Consider the following 16923-nt stretch of genomic DNA (forward strand, 5'->3'; position numbering starts at 1 on the left):
GGGCAGCTGGAGTACAAATTTCTCTACATTACACCATCCAAATCCATCACCTGGGACCTGAAGGGGACCATCTTTTGGGCTGGCAAGGAAATTCCATCTTCAGGATCATTTAAGCTTGACCTTTATGTATTTATCATCTATCCAAGTCTAATATAGTAAAAATAATTTCTGTAATAAAAGCTGTAGAAAACTACAAAAGACACATAGAAAAATAATGTACTTTTTCATTTGAGAGAATCACACAATTTATGTGTGTGTGTGTGTGTGTGTGTATGGCTGTGTCCACATGTGCATTTAAGCACAACTAAATTTAATGCACATGTGCATTAAATTAATGTGCATTAAGCAATTTTTGGTAGGTGTCTATACATGCAGGGAACTGGAACTAAAGTTAGTGCACTTTGCACTAAAGTCAATGCCAAGTCCCTGAAGCCCTGCCATGTGCCCCTAGTGGCTGGGCAGACCCAGTGCTAAAGTTAGTGCCAGGTTGTGTCTACATGTGTTAATGCACTTTAATGAATCACAACTACATTTGATACCTTTATTTGCAGGTATCAAATTTAGGCATGATTAGCCTAATTTTGCCATTTTTAATGTCCATTAAGGGCACACACATGTAGACTCATGCCCATAATGTGCATTAAATTAGCCTAATGTGCATTAACACAGCTTGTGTAGACATGCTCTGTGTGTGTGTGTGTGTGTGTATGATGCTTACAGGTAGAGTAAGATGTGATTGTTACTTCAAACTAGTTTCTCCTGAGAAGAGGAAGCCAAACTAGGGCTGGATTGTGTCTTTAGGCCCATCCCTCAGCAAGGGATGGTATGTAAACTTCACTACCGCAGGAGTGGCCCAGGAACCATTTTGACTCACGGACACATAAATGTCGGTTCCCATCCACTCTCTGGTCTCCACTGACCACTCTGACAACAAGCAGAAATCAACTTTTAGTCATTCGGTACCTACTCCAAAGAGTAGCCTTGCTGCCTCCTAAATGCCAGGACCTAAGAATCAGGTTACCTTTTGTGAAGATACATTCTTCTTTTGCACAGTCTGACATGGACCTTAACCCTCTGTTAGTGAAAGACATTGTTTTTTCCTGTTCTATTGTGGCCCTGCATGTTTTGTTTGTTAATACCAGCTCTCACATTTGCTTTGTGTTGTTCCAGGTTTCTACACTAATATTAAAACTATAATAAAATACAGTTTTTGATAGATTTAGGAATGTGCATACCTGGGGTGGTCGAGAAAGATTCCAGTAGAATTTGGAATTTTACATGGGTCTAGCCCCTAGTTTGGCTTCTTCCTCAGGACAAAACTAGTTTGAAATACTAATTTCAGAAAACTTAGCCTCTCTTGTGCCTTACTTGGAAAGCAAACTTATTCTTTATGGTCATGAAAAGCTTGAGATTGATGACTGACCTTTGAACAATTTATTCCTCCCCCACGTCTACTTGGGCTTCTTTCTTACACTGTAAGAAAATAAATTAAATTAAGAAGCAAACATGCCCCCTATTACAGTGAATACCAATGTGAGGGGCTTAGAATTGTGGCTTACCTCGAGGGATATCCTCTTCTCTTTTATGGGAATTTCAATTACAACACATTCCAAACATGGTGCATCCAGCAACATTGGGAGTGCTGAGATCTTGGAGATAGTCCTCAAAAGCTGAGGGACCTTCCAGAAACTACTGTCTGTTCAGCTACCCAAGGTTTGGTAGAGATGATGTGTAAATGAGTGTAGAGACATGAATAGTTATGACACCTAATTCTTCTGCAGCATCTTTATTTCTAGTACTCCAGGAAGGATTAAGTAGCATTATTTCCATTTTCCAGATGAAGAAACTGAGGGATGGATGTAAAGTGACTTGCCTTAAGGTACCCAGCAGACTTGTGACATAACTCTCAATAGAATAGATTGGGGGTCGGACTCGATGATCTATTGAGGTCCTTTCCGACCCTAACATCTATGAATCCCTAACAACATCTATGAACCTAGATCCTTAGATCTAGCCCCTTTATTGTACCTTTCTAACAAAGCTGCCTTGCCTTTCATGAAGCTCCACATAAATTACCCTAAATTTTGGAAATAAAGCTCATCCATTGAACTACATAATTCCTCTATCCACATATCATGAGTTTTGAGGCAGAACTAAGGCACAGAAAGACCATTTAAGACAGAAGGATCTATGTACACAGCAAGGGACCAAATCTTTTCACTGAAGGCTGCAGTAACATTTTCATTCAAAAATATGGTGCAGGATCAGGCCCTGTGAGCAGCTCAGACATACTTGAAAGGCTTGACTACTGTCTCCACTGAAAGCTAATATCATGTTGTTAGTTTATATTTGTAAAAGAAAGGTGTGTGGGGAGGAGCTGGAGTTGTTCATTAAGCTTTGTGAATTTATGTTGAACTACTGCAATGAAAGCATATTTTTGATTTCCCACTTCTACTCCCACCCCACAAACACAGTGTCAGCAAAAACTATATGTGTAACACCCAACAGTACAGAAAGATCTGTTTTCATTGTCTAAGCTGAATGAAAGGCATAATGCACATAAACAGTATAAATAGGAGAAATCGAAGTGTTACCACTTTACCCAACAGTAATGCAGTAAGGAAACATAGAAAGGAATTCAAAGCAGTAAGAACTCTGTTATCACAGTACCACTCCACATGAGAATCTTCATTTCCATTTATTTACGTTTGCTAAGAATTCCTTCTGTCGCCATCACCTCCCTCCCCTTTTTTATTTTTTTTTTAGTAGAAAATAAACCAAGTTTTCAGATTCAGCCTTCAAATTCCGTTTTCAAATTCAAAAAACTTACAGGTAAAAGTACAGTGTGAAGGCCTGTTATGTTTCCGCATATAAGAACTGAGCTGAAATACCCATAAATCATATTTTATAAAGTACATTTGGTCATATTTAAAAAATATGTACATCTTTCTCTTTAACAAAATAATGAATGAAACTAGCTGTCTTCTGGTTCTTATACATATTTCATTTGATATATTTACATTGCATAGTGTCTTGATGAACACATTGAAATTTACAAAGTATATGCCAGAAACGCTTACGTTTGAAAAGGCTTAAACTAGAGCTAAAGTAACAGGATAAAATTCACATATAAATGTTACAGGAAAATTCAACAAATAAAAATAAAACTACTTATTGCCATATAAATATATACATGTGAGTATACATCCATGTGCATAAAATAGAGGATTATCCCCCACTGCAATGAAATGGAGTATGTGATTTAAGAAAAATTGACCGTCTCTAACAACTATGATTCAAAGGTACAAAATGTATCAGAAGGTAGAGTTTGCCACAAGGTGTGAAATGATGTCACTGAAATCTGTTTAACTGTTAAAACTGTTTGTTTTATTTTTGCAAAAAATAAAACATGATCATTATCTGTCTGTATCCCAGCCAAGCAAGTCAAAGCCACTCAGAGCTGCAGAAGAGCTAGTAACATATGCATGCCTACAGAAGAGCTGCCAAAAGGAGTGAGGCTCATTGAAGCCTAGTAAACAGTCTCACACTTCTTTGAACTGAAACACTTTTTATTTGCATTTGTGAATTGAGGAAGCTGGAAGTAGTACTTGAAATCTGATCTGTGGCCTGGGAATATGAATTAGAGCAGGGGTATAGGTGCTCTTCACAATCTCATCAGTTCTATGATGACCTGTGGAAAAAATTGTCAGTGTTTCTAAGGAAAATTATACACCTGTTTCTTCTTGGGTGTTTCTACACAAGATGCTTTACTCAAGATTAGAGCAAATTACTGCACAGTAGGTGTCACTGTCTACATGTGCGGATGCTTACTGCGCAGTAATTTGCTCTAACCACAAGTAAATTTGCTACCTGTAAATACAAATAGCAAATGTACTTGGGAGTAATACTGTGCAGTATGGCATGTGTAGCTGCCCAAAGGAGCAAATGTGCTCCCCGTCAGCTGGGCAACAGGAGATTGCTCCCTGCCCTTAGGAGTTGCCTGCTGGTGCAGAGGGCTCTGCCACCGGAGCCTGGGTGGGGACAATGCCCACCGGGCCCAGCAGCAGGGAGTTCTCAGTCCCCACTCCACAACCATGGAGCAAGGTCTGGGAGCTCCCTGTTGTGGGGGTAGAGGGACATTGTCCCTGCCCTGGCAGCAGGTAGCTCTCATGGGCAAGAAGCAATCTTTCAGCTCCTGCCATGAGAAAGTTGTCTCCTGGACTTGTGATCCTTGCCAGCCCCTGGACTAGCACCTAGGGGGAGCCTAGAGTCCCCCCTGGCTGCTGCAGGGGGCCAGTGCAGGGCCAGCAGGGGTGGGAGCAGACTGCTGCCATGAGCAGCAAATTTCCTCCTGCTTGCCTACACATGTAGATGCCTGCCCAGGGTGGGTCAACTCTAGAGTAAATTACTCTAGAGTACACCCAGCCCAGAGCATTTGCACATGTAGATGTGCCCCTTGAATAGTTTTCTGTGTGTGCTAGGAAAATGCTAGTGTTTTGGAAGTCTAGATGACTGATATAATCTGAGTGTTCTTAATACTGTGTAGCAGAACAGCCCAGTTTATTTTCAGTAGTCCCTAGGGACGTACTAGCAAATTTAGGGAAAAGATACAAATGTTGAAGTGAACATTTCCACAAATCAGGAAGAAGAGTGCAAGTGACAGGACTGCAAATGTGATGTGACCATGACAGATAACCATTTGGTGCCTGTTCAGTGACAAATGATTGAATGTCAGCAAACAGAATTTAATGAAATTCATGCTCCTGATAAAACATGACTGCACAAACAACATGTGTCATTTTTCTGATAGTGACTTCAGGCTAGCTGTATTATGGAAAGGAGAAAAAAATCAGGAAGACAGTTGGAATAGAAGCCAATTGTGAAAATCTGTTAGGCAAATCAATATTTCTGGCGGACTCAGCCTGTCAAATGCTGTCAGAGATGATCCTTGATGTGAAAGATAATGTTAAACAGAAGCCTTTTGAAAAAGCAAAGAGATGAAACAAATTGTTTTGTAACCCTCTGTGAGCACTAAGGTGATGGCTTGGCTGTCAGAACAACAATGTATGAACCGAGTGCAAAGCTCAGTCTTATGTATCTTGAAAAATAAGGCATAATGCTTATATTCACAGAAGCTTATTTTCTAACTTGCAAAGCAATGGCCAAGGAGTGAGAGAACTACATGGCTATTACTGACAACTCAGATTTGCATGGATCTTCAGTTTGTCACAACAAAAACATGAAAAAAACTTAATAAACAGTTCAAACAGTCCTTTGTGCAAAATATTGAAATATAAATATTCTGTCAGAATTGAATTAATTTCCCTAGCAAAAGTGTAACTTAGAATTCTTTAACAAACTGATTACTGTCAGTAGACAGAAAACAATGTTAAAAAAGAAAAGATTCACAGTAAACAAAATCAACACGAATATGCATTCACAGGGATATTCAGTACATTGAGCTTGGTCAACGGAGTTCTGTTCAGAAGGTATTTTATTCCACATAAGTGTTAAGTTCTACTTGTCCTGCACCCCATTGAAACCAACCTCCCATGTGAAGTATACATGACTAAGCCTTCTATCAAGAACAGGAAATGTCAGATTCCACAGTCCTTTTCTATGACAACTTCTAGTTGACTTTAGTGCGGTTCTCAACATTATGAGCTGGACTCTGGCTGCAAATGAACAGAAGAGCACTTTCAGATGCTATCACATAGAATCCTAGGATTTCATCTAGTGCAAACCTCTATACAAAAGCAGGATGTGTTGTTCCAAAACTTTGAAAACTCCCAATGAAGGAGATGTAACTATCTCTTCAGGCATCTTGTTCTATTGTCCTGCTGTGAAATGAAGCTGGCAGTCCTAGCTCCTGTGCCAGTTTTCTACCTGTGGCATAGGGGGAATGCTGGTGTGGGAAGAGGGTGTGGTGCAGAGCTCCATTACTCATAGCACAACTATAGGGCATGAGTAGGGATCAGCCCCAGGTGCTGAATGTGGGGAAGTGCCACAATCCCCCATAGAGTCTTTGCTACAGCAGAGGCAGCCCTGCATGGCCTGGCCATATGAGCTGAAAAGTGCAGCTCTGCACCTAGCAGTATATCTAGTAGGACAGAGGCATGTGGGGCAAGCAGAACACTGCTCCCCATACCATGGGGAGACTCTGCCTACACCCAATAGCATATCTGGGGAGACAGGAGTGAACAGAGCACCAGGTGTGGCTCTCAGGGATCTCACCCCACAGGGCTGCTGCTGTTGCTGGATCCAAAACAACTACAGCAAAAGTAGTGGCAGCAGCAATGGCAGCAACAGCAGTAGCAGCTGCTTTCAGTGTGAAGAAAACCCAGGCAGGTAAGAGCCTCAATTTTCTTCTGAGGGGTTAAAATTAAGTTTTATGGGTTGAAATTGGAAATGGAAATATGGGACATAAGGTCTGAAAGCAGAGTCTGCTTTCAGCTTAACAGGGTAAATATAAGGCAGGGGCAGGGGCAGGGAAAGGCTGGCCAGTGCGTTGGATCAGGCTAATGGCAGACTCCTTTTCCCAGCAGCCTATTCCTGCATTGCTATGGCTGGTTTCCATGGAGACCCCCAGCAGTGGCAGTGCTGTGCCAGCCAGGGTTTCCCAGCTGGAGGCCAGGGTTTTCATGGAGACTGGCCGCAGCAGGGCTGGCAAGGCACACAGCTGGGTGGAGAGCTGCTCCAGGGTTGGGGTCTTGCAGCGGTGACAGTATGGTCTGGATCTGGGGCACACCTGCAGTCTGCTGACGGCATGCCCTGTGCAGGGGTGTGTGGGCAGCAGATCACAGCTCTGCCCCAGCTCTGGACCATGCTATCACCACTGCAAGATCCCAGCCCAGGCTGTGGAGCAGCTCCCCGCCCTGCTGTGTACCCTGCATGTATTGCTGGGGCTGGTCTCCATGGACACCCAGGCCTTGCACTGTCATGCTGCTTGGGTCTCCATGGAAATGATGCTGGGTTCTCCATGGAAACCCACTGCAGCGATGCAGTTATGGGCTGCTGGGAAATGGAGTCCAGCCACTGGCCAGACCCACCATTTTGCCCACCCCTGGTATAAGGTATCCTACCATTTCTGTGTATGTGGAACACCTGTTTCTGTACATGCGAAGCTCCTACTCCATCTCTCCTCCTCCTGCTAATAAAGGCTAGACTGAGCCAAGGCTTGGTGCATGCAAATTTGGGTTGCTTCTGTACTAGGCCAATCCCAAACTTTTTAACAATTCATGTTTGGTTTGTAGATAGCCTTGACATTTCAGCCACTTTTTACAACTAGTTTGATTGCCTTCTGTGTAGGAGTTACATCAAATCACTCTATATCATTAACCAATATAACATTAAGGGGTAGATCTTGGTCTTTGTCAATATGGCTACCCTAGAAAATAAGTAAAAAGGAGGAGTGTTTTTCACTCTCAGTAGCAGTGCAGGATCTCGAATTATTTTGGGAACAGAAGAAAATGGCTTAGGCTACTGTGTCAGCTACAGCACTGGGACCCCATATGTAAATGCTAACTAGCACATATGTTGTATTCTGCCCACCCAAAGACTTTTTGTCTTGTACTTGTGTCACACACAGCCACTAGGTTTAAGGACATGCAAAAAGCCCAAGCCTGAATTGATTCAATCTTTGCACGTTAGTCTAACCTGCAGAGACTGAACTGGTTTGCAATTGGATAGACATTCCCTTTTCATTCTAGAAATGCAGGCACATGCCTACAGTGGCTCAGGCCAGAAGCCCAGGGGTGCTAGATCAGTCCTTCCCTTCCAAAGGGAAGCTGAACTGAGGAGGGGGACCATGGCCAGGCCCTGGCAGGCCTGAGTAAGACTGAGGAGGGTTTTAAACCCCAACCTTAGCCCACAGGGTTCAGAGGAAGCACGGCCAGACCACTGTGGTAGGCCAAGGAGGAGGAGGGGAGAGCTCTGCCTGCCCCAGTGGCTGCTTGACAGCCAGGAATATTCCCAGCACACAGCACTGCCTGGCCCAAAAGGGTAAATTTTCCCCCTCCTCCCTTTCCCCCACTGCCACAAGGCAGGGAGGAGGTCTCTGTGTGGCGCTGCCTGGCCTGACCTGGCCCAGCCAAGCCATGGGGGCAGGGCCAGCTCAGCTGATGCAGCTCGGTGACAGGGAGGCTGAGCCCTGTCAGCAAGCACAGCCCAGCCCAGCATGCACAGCTGGTAGCTGGCAGGGCAGCAGGCTACCCGGACTGGCCCAGAAGTGCCAGCGAAGTGCCAGCAGGCCCAGAGCCTAGCAGCTGCCCACCACAGGGGCTCACTGCAGACCCACAAGCCCCTACAGTGCCTCCAAACTGGCCCTGGTAGCCTGCTGCCTGGCTAGATGCCTGGCTAGCTGTCACTAAGCTACAGTGCCTGGGGGTGGCCCTGGTGTGGCTGGGCCAGGCCAGGCCAGACAGCACCTCACAGAGCCCCTCTCTGGGGCAGAGAAGCAGGCTGGGGCTATCTTGAGGGGTCCCGGCAGGTACGCGGGGCCCCGGGGTCGGCACCCAGCAACCCCTCCAATCAGTGGCTGACCCAGGCTGGGTCGGCATGGGCCTGGGCAGCCCTCCATGAGGCCATGTCAACCCAGAGGTCTGGAAGGGGACTGATCTGACGGGCCAGGCCGGGCAGCAGTTCCAGGAGCCCAGGCACAATTCCAGATGGGGAAAGGTGAAGGGGGAAGAGTCCCCCTCTGGAGCCGGGCAGCCTTACAGAGCCCCCCTCCCTGCCTCACAGTGGTGGGGGCAGGAAGGAGAGGAAGGAGGAGGAGTCCCCCTCCAGCACTACAGAGTGCACCCCCCCACTCTGGGGGGGAGGAGGAACAGGGGGAAGAGTCCGCCTTTGGGGGTGGGCAGCCCCCTACAGAGCTGCTCTCCCCACCCCACGGTGGGGAGGGCAGGGAGGAAGGGGGCTTCTCTACCCCAGCTCCAGTCTCCCGGCGGAGGGTAGGGACTGAATCCCCTCCTTGCCCCCTTAGCCATAATGTGGCCATGCCTGAAGGGCTGCAGTCCCTGCCGGTGGAATAGAGAAGGGAGGATGGGGGGGATAAAACCCCTCCTAGGCACTTTGATATTTGGAGGGTATTCATGTCCCTCCTCATCCCCTCACTGCTCCATGAGCAGGGATGTGGCCAGATGCCATCCCAGCCTGGCCCCATTAAGGTGAAGGGGGCAGGGAGAAGGGTTAATTCCTCCCTCCATCCCTTCTGCCCTGCAGCCGGGGTCTGCCAGCCCCAGAGACCACCGCTGCAGCCCCCTCCCCTCTGCTCCCCAGTCGACATACAGACCCTGGCTGCAGTGGGGGAAGGAGGGAAAAATTAACCCCCTCCCTGCCCACTTTGCTTTAATGGGGCCATGCTGACTGGTATCTTGCCATGTCCAGTCCCTGCTCAGGCTAGAGAGCAGAGAGGCAGGGCCAGCCCTGCTTTCTGGAACAGAGAGCCCAGCCCAGCCCAGAGAGCATGCTGGGATTCTGGAGGAGTCTGGTTTAACTTAAACCAGGAAGGGGTCTGGGACAGATGTTGCACAAATCATTTTGAGCTCAATCAGTTAAGTCTGATGGTGCATTCAACCAGGTTTATCTCAAACCAGTTCTGGCGATTTTGAAACTGGTTTATGTGCACTAGATGCCTGTTCTGTTATAGGTTTAAACCAGTTTCTGATCACTTAAACCAGTGTAATATCTGTCCCTAGCCTATCACACTACTCTCAGTAATGCACAACTCCTTGAAGGAAGGGTAGGATTCACCCTAACATAATTATACCTGGTGTGCATCACAGACCAGGTATAATTCAGTCAATAAAATTACCTCAAAAATGTAATACAACTGTTTCCAATAGACAATAGATTCATCAATAGATTCATCAGAATCCTGCACTTTTGTTACCTTTTTAACAAGTGACCACATTCATGAAAAACTAAAATGAAATATCTTAGATGCACGGGCATATTCAGATTGCCCATGAAAACATCTTTTGTTCTACTAAGCAAAACAAAGACTCCATTTTTTTCAGAGTAGTGTGAAAATAGAACAGGCTATTAAAATAGTTTCCAAGTTTCTCGGCTGTTGCCAGCTTGTTTCACTGTTGCTTCAAACATATCCAATCTAGGAGGCAAAGAAATCATGCCCAGCAGTGTGTTGTTGCTAGATTGGATTCACTGTTAGTGAAGAGACAGTCACTGCAGGTCTGATAATTGTTTTCCTGGTGTAGGGGCGCTTAGATTCACCACCCCAATGACCAGCACCTTCTTACCACTCACCATTTTCATGCTTTATTACTGTGGCAAACTTCCTTTTCTGTGAGGAGGGTTGGAAGGAGAGTTTCTTTAAACATTACTGTATTGATGCTGCTCCAGTACTGACCAGAAAGTTAGCTGTAGAGGTATATATGAGGCAACTCCCACCTACAGGTTAAATAGGCTGGCTTTTTCAAACAGACTTTTTCTTCCTCATCTGGGAAGCAGAAGAAAAAAATCAAGGTAGCAAATTCAAGTTCCTTCTATGTATAAGTACAGTCCATACATGATCTAGCTTGCTGTAACTTTTAAGGCATTTAAGGATTTTGCTTCCTGTGGTTAGAAAAAAGGTGTTTGTCAAAGGAAACCAATTTTAAAAAATGGGTCCAGCCATATACCTTTCATAAGCAATGAATCTACTTGGTTGGGAACAAGCTGCTGTTATTAGGCTGAACACAGGCATTTAGGATACATTTTAGGCTTATGATGCTCCCATTTTATTGGCTTGTAGAAAAATTGACCCTAATAAAAGTGGGTCTCCCAAACAACAGGTCACGTGGTACTTACAGTTAGAAGGCTCAAGCTCTGCAACTCTTTCAGATAGGTTGCATTTCTTCCTGAAGTAAGTTGTTTTAGGCCTACTTATGATAAGATGAAGAATTTAAAAAAGTATTTCTATTTATAGAAAAAAAGACATCCCCTTTAATTCTGCCTGCCCCAAAATGCCCACCAGTGAGTGAAAAACATGCCTGCGTGTCTTAAACATCATTAAACCAGATGTACTGCTGCCTGATATGTTCATCTTTCAATATGCCGGTTTAAATTATGGATTTCAATTACCATGGGGAAATGAACCTCCAACTTTGTAATTGCTGTTTCAAGTCTTACAGATGACATTCTTGAATTTACAAGATTAGAACGCTCTGTTTCTTGTTTGATCATGTTCTCTTCAGTTAGCATAATAATTTCCAAACTGCCACTTTTGATAAGGATTTGAGGAGTCACAAGCATTTACCCTCAGGGCTTTGTGAGACTGATCCACTTCCAAACATGTTGGCTGCTGAAGGTGTTCTAAAACAATGTGATCCATCTGAAGAGAAAATGGAGAAGACAGTAGATAACAGGACTCATGCTGTATTTGTTATTAGTTGAAACTGGAAAAACGATGGAAGTGGAAATGATATTTATGTTTTGCATAGTGCAGATTTTGATTCCCCACATTGCATTCAGTTTTGTATATGTACAATTCTTTCAGAGGTTTAAAGAGAATTTTGGGTGGGCTCCAAAATTTGCACCTGTTGCTGAACTAGGATTATATGATACCTTCTGTGCTGCATGGCTTCTTAATTCTTTAGAAATTAAAAGATTAGTTCTCTTGCTGTCCAAATGATAATTATCATTCAAAGGAAATAACTCCAGATGGCATTTGCAATGTAGGATAACGTATGGCAGGAGACTTGGTTTTCATATGTGGTATTTCTTACTGATGAAGTAAAAGCACACTCACTATGATGAAAAATGTGTTAGGTAATTTGATAATTAAGTCCAAGTGTTGGGATGCTAAATTGGATTATGAAATTGTGAAGGGTTTGAATAATTAGGGGCCATATTCTGATTCTTTTGTGCTTATGTGCATTTACCTTTGCCTACATATTGCTGGTATGACAATGCTACAAGTATGTTGAATGCTAGGAACATTTTAATTTTATTGCTTTACACTCTAACAACTGAGAGCATAATCTGATTAATACATAGGTGAAATAATACTGACATACAGATAGATTTTATGTGAACAGGTAATGGGACTTTGTGTGTGGTAAATGTACTGAACATTGTAGAAGTGGCATGATCATTATGACAATGGATGAAAGTAAAGGACACTACTGTTCCAGTGGTTATCATTAATCATGAGTTGACTATCTCTTCACTTTTCTTGTTGCATGAAACAATAAATACTAGTCTGAATGGTTTTTAACCCTTGGTTTACAGAAACTCACACTGATCTTTTTTGTAATCAACTGCCACTTGACCATTCAGAATGTCCTCGGCTATTACCATGCAGAGGTGAATACAAGCCTTGCTGGACCACAGCAGTGCTCCTTTTTTCTTAATGCAGTGATAAACGCATCAGAAAGGCATAATCAGGATTAGGTGCCTTTACCAACTGGTGTCCTTTTCAGGAACAGTTTTACATATATGTATATATACTTGTGGAACTTGCATTTATCATAACTTTCCAAATTATTTAGTAATGTTGGGCTGCAAATTTATTCTCCTCCTAGGTTGCCCCACACTCCTGAAGACTTATCTTTTGGATTCTTAGTACAAATTCAATGGGCATCTACTAGTTGCATTCTTGTTTTTTATTTCTGCTACAAATAATGGGTATAATGATCCTTAATATTATATAAATCACTTAATCTCATTGTGCCTTGGTGATGGCCTGTAAAACAAAAATAACCAGGATGATGATACGCATCTCTTTTGCTGCTCTGATTAGTTACAACCACAGTACCCTGGACCTAAGTTTTTACAGTACCACTGTAAAAATACATGATATTTAGTTACTAAATAACTAAAGGGGAGCACATAAAAAGTGGAAACAGGGCGAGATCACTAAAGATGAATATACCTCCTCTGCTCGTGCTTGTAGGGAGGCAGTTAGGCGGGCCAAAGCTACCATGGAGCTGAGGATGGCAACCCAAGTAAAAGACAACAAGAAATTGTTTTTTAGATATATTGGGAGTAAAAGGAAGGCCCAGGGAGGAATAGGACCACTGCTAAATGGGCAGAAACAATTGGTGACAGATAGGGGGGACAAGGCTGAACTCCTCAACGAGTTCTTTGTCTCAGTGTTCCTAAGTGAGGGGCACGACAAGTCTCTCACTGGGGTTGTAGAGAGGCAGCAGCAAGGCGCCAGACTTCCAAACGTAGATCCTGAGGTGGTGCAGAATCATTTGGAAGAACTGGATGCCTTTAAATCGGCAGGCCCGGATGGGCTCCATCCAAGGGTGCTGAAGGCACTGCCCGACATCATTGCAGAGCCACTGGCAGGAATATTTGAATGCTCGTGGCGCATGGGCCAAGTCCCAGAGGACTGGAAAAGGGCTAACGTGGTCCCCATTTTCAAAAAGGGGAGGAAGGAGGACCCGGGCAACTATAGGCCAGTCAGTCTCACCTCCATCCTTGGTAAAGTCTTTGAAAAAATTATCAAGGCTCACATTTGTGAGAGCCTGGCAGGGAAAATTATGCTGAGGGGAAACCAGCACGGTTTTGTGGCGGGCAGATCGTGCCTGACCAACCTAGTCTATTTCTATGACCAGGTTACGAAACGCCTGGACACAGGAGGAGGGGTGGATGTCGTATACTTAGACTTCAGGAAGGCCTTCGATACGGTATGCCACCCCATACTGGTGAACAAGTTAAGAGGCTGTGGCGTGGATGACTACACAGTCCGGTGGGTGGCGAATTGGCTAGAGGGTCGCACCCAAAGAGTCGTGGTGGATGGGTCGGTCTCGACCTGGAAGGGTGTGGGCAGTGGGGTCCCACAGGGCTCGGTCCTTGGACCGATACTCTTTAATGTCTTCATCAGCGACTTGGACGAGGGAGTCAAATGTACTCTGTCCAAGTTTGCAGATGACACAAAGCTATGGGGAGAAGTGGACACGCCGGAGGGCAGGGAACAGCTGCAGGCAGACCTGGATAGGTTGGACAAGTGGGCAGAAAACAACAGGATGCAGTTCAACAAGGAGAAATGCAAAGTGCTGCACCTAGGGAGGAAAAATGTCCAGCATACCTACTGCCTAGGAAATTACCTGCTTAGTGGAACGGAAGCGGAAAGGGATCTTGGAGTCCTAGTGGACTCCAAGATGAACATGAGCCGGCAGTGTGACGAAGCCATCAAAAAAGCCAATGGCACTTTATCGTGCATCAGCAGATGCATGATGAATAGGTCCAAGGAGGTGATACTTCCCCTCTATCGGGCGCTGGTCAGATCGCAGTTGGAGTACTGCGTGCAATTCTGGGCGCCACACTTCAAAAAGGATGCGGATAACCTGGAGAGGGTCCAGAGAAGGGCAACTCGTATGGTCAAGGTCCTGCAGACCAAGCCCTACGAGGAGAGACTAGAGAAACTGGACCTTTTCAGTCTCCGCAAGAGAAGGTTGAGAGGCAACCTTGTGGCTGCCTATAAGTTCATCACGGGGGCACAGAAGGGAATTGGTGAGTATTTATTCACCAAGGCGCCCCCGGGGGTTACAAGAAACAATGGCCACAAGCTAGCAGAGAGCAGATTTAGACTAGACATTAGGAAGAACTTCTTCACAGTTCGAGTGGCCAAGGTCTGGAACGGGCTCCCAAGGGAGGTGGTGCTCTCCCCTACCCTGGGGGTCTTCAAGAGGTTAGATAGACATCTAGCTGGGGTCATCTAGACCCAGCACTCTTTCCTGCTTATGCAGGGGGTCGGACTCGATGATCTATTGAGGTCCCTTCCGACCCTAACATCTATGAATCTATGAATTATTCAGCAGTCAAACCAAAGAAATACTACTTAACTTCCAACTTCAGTAGGGGAATGGTTAACACTACTCCATGTAAGGAAGTTGGGATAAACTTTCTTTTTTCTTCATTCAAAATAATGAAGTTACAACTGGGCTTAGAGAGGAAGATATTTCATTAGAGAAAAAGGAAGTGTTTTTGGTTTACAAATGTTTATGGATGTAATTGAAAAGCAGGGACTGCCAGTGACAGCCTGAGGCTGTCTTTCTTTCATAGGCTGTGTACAGTATGTTTTTAAAATCCAGTGCTTTCATAAAAACTAATCTGATCTCTTACTTCACAGAAAAGAATATTGTACAACCCAGGCCTGTCACTAGCTCAGTCATGAGCAGGTACAATCGTCTGTGTCAAATTGTGTTGGATTGGGTATTGTGGCTTTTTAAAATGAAACACAACTTTCTTTATTCTATCAGAAACCATCAAATGTATCTAGCTTAGGGCTTAAGGTCTGGCCTGGAACAGTTCCAAACATCCAAAACTGTCAATTTACCTATTGAGCTCTCTGTGTTCATAAATGGATGATTGTGTTCCTATATGTTCACAAAGATTTGGGGGAAGTGATTTTTTAATGCTATGTTTGGCTAAAAGTAAAGAATGGAAGGCTGTCAATATCAGAATGTCTTATGAGGATCGATCAAATGACATAATAGCTCCTCTTTTCCCTCAGAATTGAAGAGTCTTCTAAAAGATGCCATTTCAAATGGAGTAAATCATTTCAAACTTTTCATGGCACTCTTAAATTGTTAGAGTTATCTAAACCATGGCAGGCAGGGATCAGAGGCCCTGTGAGATAATAGATGAGAGAAGGGTGGCAGGGGCAGGCGGGGATGGGGAAGAGGAAAGAATGTAGCTGGGAGAATGCAGACAGGTTACCTGGGGATATCAGATGGCAGGCAGGTTATAATGTGCCATAAAGCCAATGTCTATATTTAGTCCATGATTTTTTGTATCCAGTGGATTTATGAAATGAAGTTCATGGAATTGTCTACAAAAGGTGTTTTGTAAATTCTCTTTGACGATTAGAACTGAGAAATTGGTGAGAGAGTAGTTATCTTGTGAGAAGTGTGCTCCCACAGGTAGCTGTGTATTTTTGTCTTTGATGGATTCATTCTGGTATGTAGTTGTTTGGTTTCTCCTACATATTTTTCCGTCTGGGCCTTTAGTGCACTGGATGAGATATAGTACATTTCTGGGGGTGCAGGTATAAGATCTAGGAATAGTGATAGTTCTGTTGGGTGTAGTTATTGTGGTGGTGGTGGTGATGTTCTACATTTTACACACTCCCTAAAATCCACAAACAAGGGAACCCAGGAAGACCTATAGTATCCAACCATGGAACCCTCACTGAGGAAATACCAGGTTTCATTGAATCCATTAAAAAATCTCTTGTCATGCAAAGACCAAGTTTTGTCCAAGACACAACAGACTTTCTCCTGAAACTTAAAAACATAGACCACCTTCCCAGCAATACTCTCCTAGCCCCTGTGGATGGTTACCAGCTTATATATCAACATCCCACACCAGAATGGCATGTAAGCCTGCCTTTCATATTTAAAAGAGCAAGATTACAATTCAGACCTAAAGATATTACTGAATTTATACACTTCATCCTCACACATAACAACTTCTGTTTTAACAACCAATACTTCCTCCAGACCATAAGCACAACTAGGGACACCAAAATGGCCCCACAATATGCCAACCTTTTCATGGCCCACCTGGAACAAGAATTCCTCAAGAACTGCACCATCAAACCCATGCTGTATCTAAGATGTATAGATGACATCTTCATCATTTGGACAGAAAACCTGCAGTCTCTAATTTCCATCACAAGTTCAATAACCATCACCTCTCCATCAGACTCTCTCTTAAATACTCCAGCACCAACATTTCTTTTTCAGACACTATGTTTAATGTCCAGAATCATAAAATACAAACCACCATATACAAGAAACCCATGGACCAACATACATATCAACACAGAACCAGCAATCACCCTAAACATACCAAGAAAGCCATAATATATAGCCAAGGCCTCTAATGCCACCAAATTTGCACTGAGGAGAATACTGATGATCAACACCTTGCAAATCTCAAAAAGGTTTTCGCCCAACAAGTACACTC

General features: G+C 44.0%; 1 protein-coding gene across 1 annotated transcript in view; it reads right to left on the bottom strand.

Annotated features, from left to right (window-relative positions):
- Window positions 1-2679: 2679 nt before the first annotated feature.
- Window positions 2680-16923, bottom strand: part of GALNT5 (polypeptide N-acetylgalactosaminyltransferase 5) — a 42740-nt gene continuing 28496 nt past the window's right edge. The window contains exons 10-11 of the mRNA XM_006262802.3: window positions 10267-11332; window positions 2680-5675 (exon numbers count right to left, since the gene is read on the bottom strand). Of these exons, the coding sequence (XP_006262864.1) occupies window positions 11192-11332 (141 nt within the window). The 3' untranslated portion in view covers window positions 2680-5675; window positions 10267-11191. The remainder of the gene's footprint in view (window positions 5676-10266; window positions 11333-16923) is intronic.

This window comes from Alligator mississippiensis, chromosome 4, assembly GCF_030867095.1.
Source record: "Alligator mississippiensis isolate rAllMis1 chromosome 4, rAllMis1, whole genome shotgun sequence".
Lineage (NCBI taxonomy): Eukaryota > Metazoa > Chordata > Crocodylia > Alligatoridae > Alligator > Alligator mississippiensis.